This window comes from Chroicocephalus ridibundus, chromosome 1 (assembly GCF_963924245.1).
Source record: "Chroicocephalus ridibundus chromosome 1, bChrRid1.1, whole genome shotgun sequence".
Taxonomy (NCBI): Eukaryota; Metazoa; Chordata; class Aves; order Charadriiformes; family Laridae; genus Chroicocephalus; species Chroicocephalus ridibundus.
Window position 1 is genome coordinate 8,654,651 of NC_086284.1, and position 19,283 is coordinate 8,673,933.

At 59.7% G+C, this 19,283-nt stretch overlaps 1 protein-coding gene across 2 annotated transcripts in view; it reads left to right on the plus strand.

Moving 5' to 3' along the window:
* Positions 1 to 18,252, plus strand: part of ARHGEF17 (Rho guanine nucleotide exchange factor 17) — a 39,415-nt gene extending 21,163 nt beyond the window's left edge. Inside the window, exons 2-22 of one of the 2 annotated variants that reach the window (XM_063327443.1) lie at positions 1,325 to 1,474; positions 4,612 to 4,689; positions 7,113 to 7,295; positions 7,700 to 7,816; positions 8,130 to 8,222; positions 9,005 to 9,181; positions 9,436 to 9,486; positions 10,458 to 10,567; positions 10,694 to 10,779; positions 10,911 to 11,029; positions 11,496 to 11,709; positions 11,822 to 11,895; positions 12,032 to 12,225; positions 12,313 to 12,563; positions 13,194 to 13,440; positions 13,524 to 13,610; positions 13,715 to 13,782; positions 14,161 to 14,309; positions 14,410 to 14,584; positions 15,653 to 15,895; positions 17,478 to 18,252. In XM_063327443.1, coding sequence (XP_063183513.1) covers positions 1,325 to 1,474; positions 4,612 to 4,689; positions 7,113 to 7,295; positions 7,700 to 7,816; positions 8,130 to 8,222; positions 9,005 to 9,181; positions 9,436 to 9,486; positions 10,458 to 10,567; positions 10,694 to 10,779; positions 10,911 to 11,029; positions 11,496 to 11,709; positions 11,822 to 11,895; positions 12,032 to 12,225; positions 12,313 to 12,563; positions 13,194 to 13,440; positions 13,524 to 13,610; positions 13,715 to 13,782; positions 14,161 to 14,309; positions 14,410 to 14,584; positions 15,653 to 15,895; positions 17,478 to 17,668 — 3,057 coding nt within the window. In that variant the 3' untranslated portion in view covers positions 17,669 to 18,252. The remainder of the gene's footprint in view (positions 1 to 1,324; positions 1,475 to 4,611; positions 4,690 to 7,112; positions 7,296 to 7,699; positions 7,817 to 8,129; positions 8,223 to 9,004; positions 9,182 to 9,435; positions 9,487 to 10,457; positions 10,568 to 10,693; positions 10,780 to 10,910; positions 11,030 to 11,495; positions 11,710 to 11,821; positions 11,896 to 12,031; positions 12,226 to 12,312; positions 12,564 to 13,193; positions 13,441 to 13,523; positions 13,611 to 13,714; positions 13,783 to 14,160; positions 14,310 to 14,409; positions 14,585 to 15,652; positions 15,896 to 17,477) is intronic. The other variant, XM_063327453.1, reaches the window with a different exon arrangement.
* The last annotated feature ends 1,031 nt before the right edge of the window (positions 18,253 to 19,283 follow it).

Consider the following 19,283-nt stretch of genomic DNA (forward strand, 5'->3'; position numbering starts at 1 on the left):
TGCAGGCCAGATGGGACCAGGATTGTAACCCAGATGGATCAGGGATTGGAACCCAAACGGGCCCAGAATTGCAACCCGGCCAGGTCCGGGATTGCAACAGGAATGGGTCTGGGACGACCGTGGCGCCGCAGAAGGAGTGGCAGGAGCCGCTGGCCTTGCAAAGAGCCTCATTACCCCTAATGCAATTAGCCGTGCCGGCTGCAGCGCAGGCACCCACCGTGCTCATGCCGGGTGCTGTGGGTCCGTCCTCCCTGATCCCGGTGAGGGGCTGTATTTAAGGCTGCTGCACGTCCTCTCTCATTATACGCACTGAGTTGGCCGTTCTCTGTCATACGCCCCAGGGAGGGTGCCGGGGGGGACGGACGGGATGGGTGCACCCATCCCGTCCTCCCCCCGGCACCCTCCCTGGGGTGTGATGCTCATCATCCTCATTACCAAGAGGAAATTTACTGGCTGCAATGGGAGGACGCAGCCCGGCAGCACGCCGTTGCTGTGGAAACGGGGTGAGCGGCTAATTAGATTTAATTAACGAAGCAGGAGGGGAGTGTTACAAACGGATCCGGGCAGGGTGCATCACCCGGCAAGCAGGGATGTGGGTGCTGAGGTGATGATGGGGTGGAGGGGGCGGGGGAGGGAGGGGGGGGGTGTTAGGGTTGCTCCGTGCCTCAGTTTCCCTGTCGGCAAGGTTGTGGTACCCAAGGACCACCCCCCCCCCGCTATTGATGGGGACAGAGACCCCAAGGATGCTCAGCACCCCAACCCTGCATCATCTGTGTGCGCGCACACACAGCCCCCCCCCCCCCAAAAAAATCACACGCCCCAAGAAAGCATCACACCCCCCCTCCCCACCCCTTACAGCATCCTCCTCAGGTAAAGCCTCTCCGGCAGCATCCCTCTGGCAGGATCCGGCCCTGCCTGCATCCGCGCGTGTCTGTGTGGGCACGGCTCTGCCTCCATCTCCGATTGCTCCCGTCTGCCCGTGCCTCGGTAGCACCCGGGGCCGGGGACCCGCGTGCCGCCACGGACGCAGGCGCACGCCCGCTGCACGCAGCCTGCAGCCGCTCTGCGGGAGGGCTTTTCTTTTTTTTTTTTTATATATATATATATATATATATACACACACACACACACTCACACACACACAGAATCCTATCGATATAAATAGCTCCTCTATTTTACATCCTTCCTCGCTGCATCCCAGCGCAGCATTCCGGCTATTTTAAAGGGGAGACCTGGGGGTATATATATATATATATATATAAAAAATTTTTTTTATTCCTTGGGCCGCGTGGGACGGACCGACCCCGGGACCCGCATGCTGCAGATGGTGAGGACTCTGGCGCAGTTCACCATCGCGCTGGAGGACATGCGAGACATCGGGGACGGCATCGACGCGGCCTTCGCCGCCTCCGGGCTCGGCGGGGCGGCCGAGGAGCTACCGGAGAAGGGTTGCGGCAGTCGCGGTGGGACCGAGGTGATGCGAAAAGGGATGGAGGGAGGAGGAGGGGGGGGTCCTGGAGACGGAGAGGGGGGATGTCTGGTGGGATGGGGGGGGATATATGGGGGGGTAGGGACGTGGGGTGGGGGTGGGGGGTGGGGGGTGCATGGATGCGTCATGTTTGGACACGTGTGCACCCAGCAGAACCCGGCACCTGCAGGGTCTGGACCGCGATTGCCGTGGCAACGGCGCCTCCATCCTCATCCTCAGCCTGCCGCCGCCCCCGGGGTTCTCCAGATTGCAGGGAGGGGGAAAAGCTCCCACCCGGAGAGGATGATGGGGGGAGCCATCCCTACCACCACTACCCCCCCCCCAACCCCCCCCCCCCCAATGCTGTTTTACACCACGGAGGCATCGGCTGGTGGGGAAATGCCCCAATCCCCGTTGCGGTGGGGGCTGATCCCGGGGATGCTGAGCATCTCGGGGAAGGCAGGATGCGGCCGGGGTGCGGCGCAGGGGGGTCCCCAGGAAGAGCAGATGAAGACTGAAGCAACATCAGCCCCACAGGGGAGAGGCTTTGCTGGGGTAAGGGGTGCTGTGGGGCGCATCCTCCCCATGCCTGGGTACCGCTTCGCCCTGCCGGGATGGTGTGTTACCCCCAGCTCCTGCTCATCCCAGTGGGAATTTCCCCCTGCCGGGATAATACCGCTCTGCTGTAATGGTGGAAAAAAATCCCCTTGCCAACGGCTGGGCCTCATCCTGCGTCTCCCCACCGCTGCAAAACCCCAGCGGCCGGTGCGGCATGCGGTGCTGAGCCTGTTCAGCTCACCGATCTGGCCCTTGGCTTCGGGAGCTGGGATGGCTCCGGAAAATGCCGGGAGCATCATATTGAGATGGGGAACTACAGGCTGTGCGAGGGTTGGGGAAACTGAGGCAGGGCTGGAGGATCAGGTTCTCTGCACCCCTAAAGCCCATCCTCCAGTGAGTGCCCTTCAGCCCATAATTACAACAAATTAATCCAGCAGTGAGAGTATTAATAAACTTCAGGCTGTAACGAAGAGGGGAGGTCTCAGCCGGCGTCCCCGAGGACCCCAGCATCAACGTCTTTTGGGCGGGGGGTTGACCCGTCACCATAATATTTGGCTCTGGACGGTTTCCTACTTGCTTGGCTGGAAAGACTGTTATCAGCTCGGTGGGTGAGTGGGGAAACTGAGGCACGGCTCTGTTCTCAAGCACTGAGCAGGATCTGGCCAGGATCCCTCCTCATAGCTCCTTGGGAACCACCAGAGAGATGGTGGCCTCCATCTGTGGCGAGGATGGTTGGGTTAAAGCTTCCTCCTGTAGTTGCAGACTGGCTTCATGGCACCCGTGTCCTCGCTGGGAGCAGTGGGTGGACACACAGCTCTGCATGGCTGGGGCACATGGGCTCATCCCATGAGGAGATGGGGGACATGGGGGTTTGGTAGCTCTGGCAGCCCCCGTAGTGGCAACAGGTCAGAGGAACCTGGTCCCAATGTGCTGTGGTGGCCTCGTGGGGACCTCTGTACACCCAGGGCTGTTGGAGTGTCCAAGCACGCAGGGCCTTTGGAAGGTCCTTGTCCACGGGGACTTTGGAACATCTGTGTACCTACGGCACTTGGGGTGTCCCTGCACCCATGGCCTTTGGGGTGTCTCCATTAATGAGACACTTTGAGTGTCTCCATGTCCACTGGAGCATCTTCACATCTAGGGCCTTTGGGGCATCTCTGCACCCATGGCCTTGGGGATGTACAAACCTCCATGGCCTTTGGGGTGTGTGAGCATCCAGGGCCTTTGGGGTGTCTCACACCCACAGCTTGGGGTGTCTCTGCATCCAGGGCCTTTGGAGGGTCTCCATGAACAGGACCATTGCAGTGTCTCCATACCCAGCACCTTGGAGCATCTCCTTTCCCAGGGCTCACAGGGGGTCTCTGCACCCCAGGCTTTTGGGGTGTCTCACACCTGGGGCCTTTGGAGCATCTCTGCACCTAAAACTTTTGGGGTGCCTCACACCAGGGTCTCTGGAGAGCCTACACGTGCAAAACTTTTGGGATATCTGTGCACGCAGGGGACTTGAAGCTTCTCTGCACCCAATACTTTTGGGGTGTCTCACACCCAGAGTCTCTGGAGTGTAACCACACACAAAACTTTTGGGGCCTCTGGAACATCTCTGTACCCAAAACTTTCCGGGTAACTCTGCACCCAGGGCCTTTGGAGCACCTCCACATGCAAAACTTATGGGGTGTCTGCACCCAGGGCCCTCAGAACATCTCTGCACGCAAAACTTTTGGGGTGTCACACACCCTGAGCTCTGGAGCATCTCGCACCCAAAACTTTTGGGATGTCTCTGCAACCCAGGTCTTTGGAACATCTCTGCAACCCAAAACTTTTGGGGTGTCTCCTGCACCCAGGGCCGTTGGATCATCTCACCCCCAAAACCTTTGGTGTGTCTCTGCAGCCAGGGCCATCGGAGCATCTCTGCACCCAAGGTCTTTGAAGCAACGCTGCACCCAAAACTTTCGGGGTGTCTCTACACCCAGGGTCTTTGGAGCATCTCTGCACCCAAAACTTTTGGTGTGTCTCACGCCCTGGGCTCTGGAGCATCTCACCCCCAGGCTGAGCTTCAGGGGCATCCCCCCAGATGCTGTGTACGAGGGGAGTCTCTGAGCCCCACAACTGGGAAGACCCTGACCCATCTGCTTCCCGAGGGCTGGCGGACCATCCCGCACCACCATCTCCCCGTGCCCCCCACCACCCCATTGATCCTCCTCCTGCAAGGCCACAGCCCAGCGCTGGGGTGCCCGGGGTGCTGGGCAGGAGGCAAATTCCTACGGGACCGCTCCGAGCGGAGCCGCCGGAGAGACGGAGGGCTCCGGGACCGACCCATGTAGGGCTGTGAGAGCCAGGGCGGGCTCCTGACGCGGCCGTGGAGGAAACCAGGCGTCTCTGTGCGCTCGGTGTCATGTACTTCCTAATCCTCCCAGATTCCTCCATCGGGGTGGAGAGGGAGCGGAGGGGAGCTGGACGCCAGCCGGGCTCCGCCGGTGTTCAGCCTCCCTGCCGAGCCCCCGCGCCGGCATTGACACCCCGCCACGTAGCTCCCCTCCATCGTGTCACCCCAAAATTCATCTCGTCTTTCTTTCCACCCCGGGCAGGACATGAGGAAACACGTCATCATGACGCTGCTGGACACGGAGCAGTCCTACGTGGAGTCCTTGCGCACCTTGATGCAGGTAACGCGGCACGGGCGGGAACGTGGCACCCCAAACCGTGTCACGGCGTGACCGTCCCTTGCTTGTCACCGTCCCCGGGACCCCACGTCGGACCCCCAGCCGTGGGTGCTCTGCCAGCACTGATACGGCGTGGGGATGGATTGGGGACGGGTGGCAGTGGGGGTGTTGGGGACAGCAGGACCGGAGGTGGGAGCAGCATGACAATAGTATGAAGAACGGGGGGTGGGGGTCACCTCTGTCCTCCAAATCAAGCCTGTAATGTTCCTGGCGGGTTGTCACCTGGTGGGTGTCATGTCCCCACGCCCCTTCCCGTGCTTGCCCCTCCAAACGCTCTTCCTCATGTTGCACCCCACGTCCTGGGCCGTTGCTGGTGGCCATCCCATGATAGGGGACCCCTTACAGGTCCCCCCATTTTCTGCTCAGCGTCATCACCTGCGGCCATGGGCCAAGGGCTTTTCTCGGTCTTTTTTTTTACTGGTTCCAACCCCCTTGGAGCAGCCTGGCCGGAGGGTCCACCCCACATTTCAGATGTTAATGAAGGTGTTTCAGAAGGTTAATGGTGGTCAACGCCCTAAAGACTAGGTCACGCTGGCGTAGGTGTGGGTTGTCCAACCACATCGCTGCAGGTGGAAACACCTAAAATTCAGAGCTCTGCTCTGCTGGATACAAAGCAGTGCCTGTAGGACATCTGCTGGGCATGTCCACCAGGGCGTGGGGTGCTCATCATCCCAACACCCGGCTTTCCCCATAAATCCCCTGTGAGGATGCCCCCATGGTGGACCCAGATGTGCTCTGCCAGATGTTGCTGCAGGAGGGAAGGACATTTCAAGGCTGTTGCTAGTGCAGATGTTGGCTTGGCGGGGTGAGAGGACCCTGGCTCTGGGACTTATTTTGGGGAAAGCTGTACAGGGTTTGGGGCCGGGTGGTATCCCTGCTGGTCTTGGCACGGACAGAGGTTGTCCCATGGTCTGTGTACTCCTCTGAGGTGGGACAGGAGGCTGGTTGGAGAGAGGACAGCCCTGCTGGGGCTCACCGGTTCCCCACTGGAGGGACTGGTTGGATATAGGTGGGAGCCACAGGGCTTTAATGCCTGAGCTCTTCTTGCCCATGGCACACATCCTGGCACGGTGCAACCAGGGGAACCTGGATTTCTGGGGGTGGTGGTGGTCACAGGGCTCCAAATGCCCCCAGCTCCCTGTATTAGCTGGGACAAGGTGCTTGGACCCGTGATGTGGCCCGGTGGCATGTAGCACGGTGGCTACCAGGGACAAGGACTGCCCTGGAGTATCATCTTCCAGCCAAGCCAGATGGTGCATGAGCAAGCCCTGCCTGTGCTCCTCGTGTGCCAAGGCAGGGGCTGTCTCCGTGTTCTTCTTCCCCATCTGGTCCTCGCTCCCCCAGTTTCATAGTGAGTGGGATGCACAGCCCAGCCCAGCTCCTGTTGGTGGTGTTGGCCACAGTAAGGCAGGTGAGGCAAGTCATGAGGCTCAGGAAGGATTTGGCCCTTCTAAATTGGGTTTTCACAAGATACCCACCACCAGTCTGAGGAACCTTATCCTTGGGGGATGGCTCCTCCCTCACCAGCTTGGATGGAGATGTCCAAAGCACCTCGAGGTGGGCCCTGTCCTCAATGCTTAGCTCCGTGGTCCTCCCAACATCCTGAAGGACGCCAGCACACCATACTGGTTGGGCTGAGGAGGAGGCAATGCCTGAGAAGACCTACCTCATCCTGCATCCCTTGCAAATCCAGCTGTCCTGTTCCCGGGGACACTGCTCCCCTCTGCAGCTCTGCCCCACGGAGGGAGGAAAGGGGTTTTGTAGCAGAGCTGCCCACCCAGCCTTGCAGAGGACCTGCCTTTGTCCCACTTTTCATACTGACCCTGAGCATCACGTGTTGGCCATTACCCAAGAGATGCTGATGGCAAGGTGGTCCAGGCCTTGACCCAGTGTCTCCATCCTGCTCACTCCAGCCCATCCTGGTCCCAAACACCCTAAATCCGATTGGGAACCCACCAGCTTTTGGATCCCAGGGTCGTGCTGCTGTGATTTCCTGGATGGGTCAGGCTTTGTAGGAGATGGAGGTGACCAAGGCTCATGACAGCGAAGGTTTGGGGCCTCTCAAGGCCGTGGCTGGGGGACAGAGGACATCGTGCTTTGGGGGTTCCGTGTGCAGACCCGCCCCATTCCCCACTCTGCCATGGGGATGCACTGGGTGGGATGGGTGAGATGGGCTGGGGTGCAAACCCTGCTAGGACCCAGCACTGTGTGGTCCCTCTGATGGGCCCCACAACCCAACGTTCACTGGGGAAACCTCCTGCTGCAGGATTCCAACGATCTCCATATTTACAGGGGTTGGAAAATTCGTATCGGGGGGGGTGGGAAACGAAATCTATGGGGATCCTGATGCCTTTGCTTCCCCGCAGGGTTACATGAAGCCACTGAAGCAGCCAGAGAACTCGCTGTTGTGTGACCCATCGCTGGTGGACGAGATCTTCGACCAAATCCCCGAACTGCTGGAGCACCACGAGCAGTTCCTGGAGCAGATCCACGACTGCGTGCAGAATTGGCACGAGAAGCAGAAAGTGGGCGACCTCCTCGTGCAGTCAGTAGGTCCTCGGGGGGGTGGATTTTCCCTGGGGAACCCAGGCGCGCCCGCTCTCGGGCATGGCCCCAGCAGGAGAAGTTTTGGAGCAGGAGGCAGGGAAGTGATTAAAGGACGGGCCAAACACGCCTGAGATGGAGAACAGGAGACGATCTCCAGGCCTGCCGTCTGCTTAGCGTAACGGCGGGATGTTGCGGCGACCGGCTGGGTCTGCAGCTCCGCGTTTCTGCCTGGGGAGCAGAAATGTCAGGGCTGAAAAATCGAGGGGGGCGGGCGGCAGGCAAGCCCTCCCCGAGCCAACCCAGAGCCAGGATTAACCCTTGGGACAGCCTCTTCCAGCCTTGCCCAGGATGTCCATGCTGGACCTATGCCTGTTTCTGCCCCCCCCACACTCTTTTCCCTTCCCAGTTCTCCAAGGACGTGCTGGTGAACATCTACTCTGCCTACATCGACAACTTCCTTAACGCCAAGGATGCCGTCAGGATCGCCAAGGAAGCCCGGCCGGCATTCATGAAGTTCCTGGAGGTGGGTCCTGGTTCCTCTCCCCATAGATGTTGGCCAAGGTCCAGAACCATCTGCAAGGCTGCTGGTGAGGTGGGATGGGGGTTAATGGGCGTAAACTGGTAATCTATGGTCAGGCAGGGTTTTTTTTTTCTCCCCACCTTCTTCTTGGTTTTATTGCGAAGGTTGGGATGAACTGGAGTCGCTCTGGATGGTGTAAAAAGCAGTCTTCCTGACCCAAACGTGTGTTGCTCCGGTTCCTGGGCCGGTGGCACACCGGGTCCCTGCTGTGTCCCACCTAACGGGCCCATCCTTGTCCCCCACTGGTGTTTTGCAGCAAAGCATGCGGGAGAACAAGGAGAAGCAGGCTCTGTCCGACCTGATGATCAAGCCGGTGCAGAGGATCCCCCGATACGAGCTGCTGGTGAAGGTGGGTGTGGGCAGCGGGTGCAGGCAGGTGGGCGTCTGTGCCATGCTGGGAGCGGGTGAGACCATGGCTCCTCCTCACCACCACGTAATGGGAGCTTTTAGAGGTCTCACGCCTCTCCTGGCCCCTCTTCCCATCCCTTGACACAAAGTTGGTGTCCGTGGGCATGCACACAGCTCTGCCCTCCTAGGGATGGTCACCCTGAGGACTGTCACCCTGCTGTCCTCCCCAGCATGTCCCTGTGGGTGTACAGTCCCCTTCCCCTCTACCTTTCTGCTGGGAGGTTGGATATTGCAGTGCCATTTTGGGACCAGTCGCACTGCCACCCCTCTGTGCCTCAGTTTCCCCATTCCAGGGTCAATCCCTGGTGTTCAGGCTGGTGGGGATGCGCTTTCAGAGAATCACAGAATGGTTTGGGTTGGAAGGGACCTCCAAAGATCATCTAGTCCAACCTCCCTGCCACGGGCAGGGACATCTTGCACTGGACCAGGTTGCTCAAAGCCCCATCCAACCTCACCTTGAACATGCCAGTGATGAATTTCGGGCGTCCACGCAAGGTGACGATGTGCTCTCAGGAGCTGGTGGCCTCTTTAGAGGTGGCAAAGACCAGGCTGGTGGTGGCCAAAGCTCAAGGCTTCATTTCTTTGCAAAATCTTTCCTGCATGGGGCTGCTTTCCATCGCAGCAGCCAGACCAGCGTGGTAGGTCTTTTGCTTGGGGGTGTCATGGCATTGCCGATGCCTGGCCTTTGCCCAGGGTGACGTCTCGACTGTGTCCCCGTGGTAGGACCTGCTGAAGCACACACCAGAGGACCACCCCGACCACCCTTTCCTCATCGACGCCCAGCGCAACATCAAGCAAGTGGCTGAGAGGATCAACAAGGGCATGAAGAGTGCAGAGGAGGTGGAGAGGAACGCCCGGATCGTGCAGGAGATCGAGTCCCACATCGAAGGGATGGAGGACGTACGTACAAGGGTCTTAACACGGGGGTCAGTCTTCTCCCCAAAATGCAACTATTTCTGCTCTTTCTGGGTCACCCCAGTCTGGGCCACTTATTGTCTCCTCTGGGTCCTGCCTTCCCCATCATCACTTGGCCTTGGTGGGCTCCTGGGAGTTTGGGAAGGGGCTGGAGTGCCAGTCCTGAGCCGGGGGGGCAGGCTGCAGGGGCAGGGACAAAGCTCACGAGAGTCCCCATTCCTTTCTCCTTGTCCCCACAGCTCCAGGCCCCGCTCCGCAGGTTCCTGCGACAGGAGATGGTCGTGGAAGTGGTAAGAGCAGGGTGGTCCCTTGTCACCATTAGGGCCATGGGACCATGCAACGGATGGGGCAGTAGGAGGCTATGATTGCGGGTCATGGGATGCCTGTGTGCCCATGGGAGGCTACTGATGGATGGATGGATGGATGGATGGATGGATGGATGGATGGATGGATGGATGGAAGCTGCATCAGGGGAAGTTCAGATTGGACATTATGTAAAGGTGAGGGTGGTTGGTCACTGGAACAGGCTCCCCGGGGAAGTGGTCACAGCACCAAGCCTGTTAGATGATGCTCTTAGTCATACGGTTTCGTGGTAGGTAGTCCTGCAAGGAGCAGGGACTTGGGCTCAATGATTCTTACGGGTCCCTTCCAACTTGAGATATTCTATGATTCTATAAGGATGGACAGATGGATGGAAGAATGGATGGATGGAAGGATGGATGGATGGATGGATGGATGGATGGATGGATGGAAGGAATGATGGATGGATGGATGGATGGAGGATGGATGAAAGGATGGATGAAGGGAGGGATGGAAGGTTGGAAAGATGGATGGACGGATGACAGATCAATGGGGACAATATAAAATTCCCCAAGTGTGTGTGGGAAGATGAGATGTGTTTTGGAGCAGGCAGGAGGCAGGGAGAGCCCACAGCAGCCCCAGGCCAGGGATGGATAGGGAGGCTGGAGGTGGAGACCGTGGGGGTCCCAGTGAGCCCATGTCTCGTGTTGCCATGGCCCTGGTGCTTCCCCGTGAGTGGCACCCTGTGGTTTTGCCTGCACGGCACCCAAGTCCCCTTTCACCATCAAGAGGACATGACCGGTCCCCATGCAGACAATGGCGTGTGGCCCGTCCCACCCCGCAGCCTCCGTGTGCCAAGGCAGTGTGTGGGGAAACTGAGGCAGGGACCATTCCCAGCACTGGCAGTGGAGGGTGGGGGGGGCCGCACATTAATCCCTTGGTGTCTCCCACCACTCCTCAGAAGGCGGTGGGTGGGAAGAAGGACCGCTCCTTCTTCCTCTTCACGGACCTGCTGGTGTGCACAACCTTGAAGCGCAAGTCGGGCTCCCTCCGCCGCAGCTCTATGAGCCTGTGAGTACCACCTAGAGGGCACCCACCATGATTAACCCATGGCATTAGGGCTGTCCCCACCGGCTGGGCTGGCTTTAGGGTGCTGGGGACATGGGTGCAGCTCAGCCATCTCCCCCAACCTGGCAGGTACACGGCAGCCAGCGTGATCGACACCGCTAGCAAGTACAAACTGCTCTGGAAACTGCCACTGGAGGATGTGGACATCGTCAAAGGTCTGTTACCACCTGCTGGAGTGTCCTATCCCAGCCCAAACCCCATCCCTCACCCCTGGGTGCTGGGCAGAAGGTTCCCTGCGTGACGACGGGGAGGAAGAGGTTAACGCCATGCACGTGTTCCCACACAGGTGCCTCACAAGCCACCAACCGGGAGAGCATCCAGAAAAGCATCTGCCGCCTGGATGAAGACCTCAGCACGTTGGGGCAAGTCAGCAAGCTGTCGGAGACCCTCAGTTTCCCCCACCAGGTATGGGGATGATGGCCCTGGTGCTGTCCCCTGGCTGGACACATTCCTCATGGGACCAACCAGGATGTCCTTAGCGGGAGGGAGAAACTGTGGAAGGGCTGGTGGCCATGAGTGTCCTCAATGGACCCAGATGTCACCAGTCCTAAAGCCACAAGGGGCGTTGTGGCAGCTTCTGAAGGATGCTTTGGGGTGCACAGGGTCAGCATCACATGATGGCCCTGGTGCTGTCTCCCAGACAGACACCTTCCCCAGGGAACCAACTGGGAATGTCCTTGGTGGGAAGGAGAGCCTGTGGAAGGGCTGGTGGCCGTGAATGTCCTCTAAGGGCCCAGATGCCACCAGCCCCAGCACCACAATGGGGTTGGGGCAGCCTCTGAAGGATGCTTGGGGATGGACAGGGGCATCATCACGCATGTGGCTGGTGGTGGCCCATCCCTGAGAGCTGAAGCATTGTCCCCGTCCCCAGAGCCTGGATGACGTGATCAAGGACCTGATGGCCGCCATCCACCGTGAGCTGGCAGAGAAGCAATCCCTGTCCTTCAGCATGGCCTTCCCCCCCAACAAGGTGGAGCTCAGCACCACCAAAGCTGATGGCACCGAGTCCTTCATCTTTGAGTTCCCCAACCCTGATGCCCGGCTTGGCTTTGAGCAAGCCTTCGAGGACGCCAAGAAGAAGCTGGGTAACTCTAGGGACCAGGGAGTTGGGCAAAGTGGTGGGCTTGGCATCATACCCCTGCTTTTGTAGACCCCTTTTCTCCATCACTTCTTCATCCTCCAATTTGATTTTCCCAGCTTCCAGCAAAAACTGCCTGGACCCAGAGTTCCTCAAGGCCATCCCCATCATGAAGACGCGGAGCGGGATGCAGGTACTTGGTGGCTGGGTTCAAGCATCCCAGGGGAGCGGCAGTTCCTCTCCATCCTGATGGACTTGCCACCAGATGCCGAGAGCTCCTGCATCATTCCCGAATGACCCAACTCATCCCATCTTTTGTTCCTTTGCAGTTTTCTTGTGCTTCTCCCAGCCACGGCAGCCCGGAAAGCTCCCACGAGGTTTGGGTTTGCAACAGCGATGGTTACGTGGGGCAGGTTTGTTTGCTCAGCATCCGTAAGGAGCCCACGGTGGAGGCGTGCATCGCCGTCTGCTCCGCCAGGATCCTCTGCATCGCCTCCGTGCCCGGTCTCAAGCGGGCGTATAGGTAGGACATTCCCACCGGCACCGCGGAGCCGGCGGGCATGGGGCGATGCTGGAGCTGCTTCTTTCCCCCCTCCCCTCGTCACGGCAGGGAGCGTGCCGAGCCGGTGGGCAGCCCCTCCTCGGAGCCGATGCCGGCGCAGCCAGAGGATGCGGGGCCGCAGCCGTGCCTGCACATCTCCATCTCGGGTTCATCGCTGGAGCTCTCAGAGCCGGTCGACGGTGGCAACAGGGAGCTGGTGCCCTTCGATAGCGATGACACAGATGATGAGTCTTCACCCAGCCCCTCGGGGACGCTGCAGAGCCAAGCCAGCCACTCCACCATCTCCTCCAGCTTCGGCAGTGAGTCCCTGCTCAGCAAAAAAACACTTATTTTCCCGAAATCATAGAATCATAGAAGGGTTTGGGTTGGAAGGGACCTTTAAAGGACACCTAGTCCAACCTCCCCTGCAGTGAGCAGGGACATCTTCCACTAGACCAGGTTGCTCAGAGCCCCATCCAACCTGGCCTGGAATGTTTCCAGGGATGGGGCATCTCCCACCTCTCTGGACAACCTGGGCCAGTGTCTCACCACCCGTAGCATAAAAAATGTCTTCTTAGATCTAGTCTGAATCTCCCCTCTTTTAGTTTAAAACCATTACTCCTTGTCCCATCGCAACAGGCCCTACTAAACTGATGGGCAGCTCCATTGTTTCGGCCACTCCACCTTGCGTTCCTCAAGGAATTCCTCAGCTGGAGGCTTTTGAGCCTATGAAATACCGGGAAAAGGGATGTTGGGGGGCATCAGTCCAGCCCAGTAGTGCTGGGATGGGGTTGGTGGCTTTGGGTAAAACCTGGTGGGTTTGAAGCCACCAAAGCATCCCTACGTCCGCCCTCAGGCTTGACATTACAAGGGGACCCTTGGTGCCTTCCCCATCACTTTGGTGGGTGTCAGGTAGTCCTATTCTGATCCAGATCCTGTCTCCTCTGCAGATGAAGAGATCCCGAGCTGCAAGGAGGCAACAGCGGAGACGACGAGCTCGGAGGAAGAGCAAGAACCTGGCTTCATGCCCATCACTGGCACCTATGGCCAAAACCGGCATGGCGAGAGCCCCACAGACGGGCGAGCCCTGCGCCGTTCCAGCCGCGGCTCCTTCACCCGGGGCAGCCTTGAGGACCTCCTCAGCCTTGACCCTGAAGCCCATCAGAGCTCCATGTGGTTGGGCACCGAGGATGGCTGGTATGTCCCCAGGATTGGGGGGACACACACGTGGGGTGGATCCTCGTGCCAGGTGAGCCTCAAGCTTTGCCCTTCTCCTGCAGCATCCATGTGTACCAGTCCTCGGACAACATCCGTAACAGGAAGAACAGCATGAAGATGCAACACGCTGCCGCAGTCATGTGCATCTTGTAAGCAGGGAAGATTTTTGGCTTCGGGATGTGCGCAGTGAGGTGGTTTGGGCTGGCTGAGTGGGGCTCTGCGACCGGTTGTCCAAGGGTTATTCTCCCCGCAGGTACCTGGATAACCAGGTTTTCGTGTCGTTGGCCAACGGGGAACTTGTTGCGTACCAACGGGAGGCAGGTGAGGCCAGATCAGGGGCCATCAAAGGGCGCTGGGGGGGTTAAATGGAGCCCCGAAGTGGCAGCTGTTGGGTGGGTGCTTGGGCAGCCCCCCTGGGGAGGGATGCTTGGGGTGCCAGCGTCTTCCCTGCCTCCATGGGAAGGGAAGGGACATCCCGCAAGCGATGCTGAAGACCCCAAAATCAGAGCCAGGAGGAGACGCGCATCCTCCTCCTCATCCCTGCCCACTGCTGGCATCCTCTGGGGACATTGGCTCATGTCCCCTCTAAGGGGGGACCTGGAGATGGGCATCTCCAGCCACCACATCCCATCGGCTGGGTCAAGATGGTTTTTTGGGGGGATGCTTTAACTATCCACCTCATTCCCACCACCCTCACAGGCCGCTTCTGGGACCCCCAAAACTCCAAGTCCCTGTCCCTGGGCTCACCGGGGAGCCCCATCACCAAGATGGTGGCAGTGGCGGGGAAGCTCTGGTGCGGCTGCCAAAACCGGGTCATCGTCCTCAACACCACCACGTTGGTGCAAGAGGTACAGCAGGCGATGGTGGGAGGTCGGGGGGGGGGACGGGACGGTGTTGGGCGTCGGTGGCATCATCAGTGGCATCGCTGTGGCTCTCTGTCACCCGCAGCACACGCTCCAGGTGGGACAGGATGGTGGGCGCAGTGTCACCTGCATGGTGAGCGCGGGGACCGGCGTGTGGGTCGCGCTGCAGAGCAGTGCCCAGGTCCGGCTTTACCACGCCACCAGCTACGAGCAGTTGGCCGAAGCGGATATCACCCCCCCGGTACACAAGATGCTCGCCGGTAAGTCCCACCGGTGGCAGGTCTCCGGTGGGTGCCCATCGCCGTCTCCCATGCCCATCTCCCATGCCCTTGAAAATGTCATGTCCCACAGCATCCAGCACTGGAAAACTGAATATCTCCTACATCCCCACCAGATTCAGGGAAGGAGACCCAGTTTGTGGCGCTCATGGGGTTCATCCTCGGTGTTACGCAGCTGCATAATCCCGCTGGGAAATAGCGTACATGGATAATCCCCTGCGGAAACAGGGCATCCCTTGGGCATCAGCATAATCCAACAGGGAAATAGGGAATCCCCTGGATGGCTTCATAATCCCACGCAGGGATAGGGCAGACCCCGGGCGTCTGCATAATCCCACATGGAAACAGGGTGAACTCCGGGCGTCTGCATAATCCCACGTGGAAATAGGGCAGCTCCTGGGTGGTGGCATAATCCCATACAGGAACGGTGCAGCTCCTGGGCATCTGCATAATTCCATGGGGTAATAGGACATCCCCTGGGTGGCTGCATAATCCCATGCAGGAAACGGGCAGCAACCCATAGGCATCTGCGTAATCCCACATGGAAATAGTGCAGCCCCTGGGCACGTGCGTAAATCCACGTAGAAATAGGACGACCCTTGGAGCGGCTGCATAATCCCATGGGGTAATAGGACAGCCCCTGGGTGGTTTCATAATCCCACACAGAAATAGGGCATCCCCCTGGGTGGCTGCGTAATTCCAGGCGGAAATCAAGCAGAGCCTGGGCAGCTGCATAATCCCATGTGGAAATAGGGAAACGCTTGAGCATCCGCATAATCCCACGGGGTAATAGGGAATCTCCTGGGTGGCTTCATAATCCCGTGTGGGAATAGAGCAGCCCCTGGGTAACTGCATAATCCCAACGGGAAATCAGGCAGCCCCATCTGGCAGCACCCAAGGGTGCTTTTTACCAGCCAGGGGAGTTGTGGGGTCCCTTCCCTGCATCCCACGTCCGCCAGATACCCCTGGGAACGGAGACGGGTGGCATCGGCGGGGTGGACAGCCCCATGCCAGGCAAGCAGGGCCGCTGACAGCCGGGATGCTCGACAGGTTCGGATGCCATTATCCGGCAGCACAAGGCAGCCTGCCTGCGGATCACGGCTCTCCTGGTGTGCAAGGACCTGCTGTGGATCGGGACCAGCGCCGGCGTGGTGCTGACCCTCGCCGTCTCGGCCAAGGCGGCCCCGGCCTTGGTGGGGCTCTCCCAGGGTCACACCGGCCACGTCCGCTTCCTCACCGCCATCGAGCTCCCCGACGGCTTCGACCTCCTCTTCCCATTGCCGAGGGAGTCGGGTAGGTGGGATGATAGCGGGGGGGAAAAGACCCAATCCTGACCCGCTCCATGGGGGGCTGGATGTTTTTTATGCGGCTGGGAATGCTGTCCTGCTGCCGGATAACCGGGAATAGCTTTGAAATGTGGTCATCAGTATCCCCGCTCCATCCTTGCCTTGTTAAAATCCAGGGAGAAAAACTTGGGAGGGGGGAGGGGGGAGAGGAAATTGGATGCTAAATCATCCCGTCCCCCCCAGGGGCGGGGGGATCACTCGGGGGACCCCAAAGTTCCCCAGGAGACCCTAATTCCCATGGGGAAAAACCATCGGAAAACTACGTGCTGAGTCTCCCCCAGCCCAGCTCTGAGGTTGGGGTGGGATGGGGAGAAGGCAGCGATGTTGGGGGGAAGGTGGTAATTTGGGTGGGAGGGGCTAATTTGGGGTGGGAGGAGATTTTGGGGGCCAAGATGTGGCATCTGGGAAAGCGGTGGTGACATTTGGAAGATGCCGGTGGGAGGATACTGGGATGATGCTGGTGGGATGATGCTGGTGGGATGATGTTGGGGTGATGCTGGGAGGGTGCAGGTGTGAGGGTGATGCTGGAATCATGCTGGGAGGAGGATGCTGGGGGGATGCTGGTGGAATGCTGCTGGTGGGACGATGTTGGGATGATGCTGGGAGGATGCTGGTTGGAAGGATGATGCTGGGAGGATGATGCTGGGAGGGTGTTGGGAGGATGCTGATGGAAGGATGATGCGGAGATGGTGCTGGTGGGATGCTGGGAGGATGATGCTGGTGGGAGGATGCTGGTGGGAGGATGTTGAGAGGATGCTGGTGGAAGGATGATGGTGGGAGGATGGTAGGAGGATGCTGGTGGGAGGATGATGCTGGTGGGATGATGTTGGGGTGATGCTGGGAGGATGCTGGTGGAAGGATGATCCTGGGATGATGTTGGGGTGATGCTGGGAGGATGCTGGTGGGAGGATGATGCTGGGAGGGTGTTGGGAGGATGCTGGTGAGAGGATGATGGTGGGATGGTGCTGGTGGGAGGAATGCTGGGATAGTGCTGGTGGGATGTTGGTAGGATGAGGCTGGTGGGAAGATGCTGGTGAGATGATGCTGGTGGGAGGATGTTGGGATGATGTTGGGATGGTGCTGGGAGGATGCTGGTGGAAGGATGTTGCTGGGAGGGCGCTGGAAGGATGCTGATGGGAGGATGATGCTGGGATGGTGCTGGTGGGATCCTGGTGGGATGGTGCTCATGGAAGGATGCTGGGAGGATGCTGGTGGAAGGATGATCCTGGGAGGATGTTGGGAGGATGCTGGTGGAAGGATAATCCTGGGATGGTGCTGGTGGGAGGATGCTGGGATGGTGCTGGTAGGAGGATGGTGGGAAGATACTGGAGTGATGCTGGGGTGATGCTGATGGGATGCTGCTGGGATGATTCTGCTGGGATGATGCTGGTTGGATGATGCCGGTTGGATGATGCCGCTGGAACGATGCTGGCATGATGCTGCTGGAACGATGGTGGGATGATGCTGACGGGGAACAGGGGAGCCATGGGGGGCCATCTTACAGCACGTTGGGGTTCTGCTCTTGGCAGGGGCCGAGAAGCCGAGCGAAGCAGAGAAACGAGACCCCTCGCGGCCCCGTGCCCCCGCCCTCACCCTCTCCAAACCCAAGATGCTGGTGATCAGTGGGGGGGACGGCTACGAGGATTTCCGCCTGACCAGCAGCAGCGAGACGGTGGGCCGGGACGACAGCACCAACCACCTCCTCCTCTGGAGAGCCTGAACGGCCGCGGCCCCCCCCAGGGCCATCCCGGCGAGGAAGGGGGGTGCTGGCCCCCCTTTATGCAGACGGGGGGGGTCCCGACCCCTGACCCCACCACCCCCAGCCCCAGCGCCTCTCATCTCCAACCCGGCTGCTCTCTGTGTGCTCGGGGTTGGGGGGGATGAGCCCCAGTCCCCCCACCATCCCCCCAGCCATTGCACCAGACTGGGAGGGGGGGGGACACAATGACACCGCTTTTGGGGTGTGGAGAAGATTGGGTGGGAGGGTGGGGTGCATTCGCTTGGGAAGGCGCTAACGAAGGAGGAAGGCGTTAACGAGCATCCCTGGGGACCGGCCGGAGGATGCCGTACAGGAACCTGCCTTGCTCTCCGGTTTTGTGTGTGCCTGCTTCGGGGCGGGGGGGGGGGATCACGGCGCTGTCACCCCCCCCATTCCGTCTCCCGGGACCCCCGGCCACGCCGTGGGACCACCCCAGGGACAATACGCCCGTGGTGTCCCCCCCGCCCCGGGCCTCCCGCTAACCTGCTCGCTCCATCGCCAGCACCCAGATAGCTCTGTTTGTTTGTTCGTTTGTTTTAAATATATATATATTATATATATAAACATCCTTATTTATTTGGGGGGGGGGGAGGTTGAGGGGGGGGTTCAGGTGTATCATCACATCTCTGCTCTGGAGTTGTGGGATGAAAACCTTCCCGGTTCATCGCCCCGAGGCAGAGCTGGACCCCACTGGTGGAGCTGGACCCCGCGGGGATGCTCGTGGAGGGGGGAAGCTGACGGGGGGGGGGGAGGAGGGAGGAAACTGGGGGATTTCCCCCCCTCATTTGTGTGATTCCCGTGGGATTTCACAGCTTGGGGAGCGGGATGAAGCCACCACCGACTTCAGAGCATCCTCCGGATGGGAGCAACCACCTGCTCTGCATTCCCCTGCCAGACACCAGGGATGTCCCCCCACCCCTAAATTGGGGTGACGGCGGTTGGGACCCTAAAAATGAGGCTTTCCTGGACCAAACTCCCCAACTTGCCTGTTTCCCGCCCCCCCCCCCCCCCCGCCATTTTCCTGCTTTCACCCCCCGGTCTAGGCAAGGCCGGTGCTCACAGCCCAGGGCACCCTGTTGTCCCCAGGGGAGAGGTGACAACCGCAGTGACCCGGGGTGTCCCCCTCCCCGCGCAGCCCCGTGGTGCTGCCTTCCCACGTCCGTCTGCCCACCCGGGGGGGGGGGGCGTGTGTGGGGAGGATGCTGTAATTGGGATAATGAGGATATTTTGGGATATTTTGGGAAGCGGGGGGGTGTGGGGGGGTGTGGGATTTTGGGGCCTCTCTTGTCATTAAAGGTCACCCGTCGCAGAACGAAGCCGGCGTGGTCTCGTCCTTCGCCTCGGGGGGAGGGGGCGGTTTTCGGGGGGTAAAAACCCACCGCGATCTTATTTTTACCCGTTTTGCCCCAAAAAAAACCCTTCGCGGGTGGGATAAACCCACCCCAAATCCTCCCACACACACACACGCTCCCCCCCCGCGGCTCCCGCCGCGCCCGGCAGGTGGCGCTGTGTGCGGCGGGGCCGGGGGGGGGGCGATGGGGAGGGGGGCTGACGCGGGAGGGGGCGTGGCGAGGGG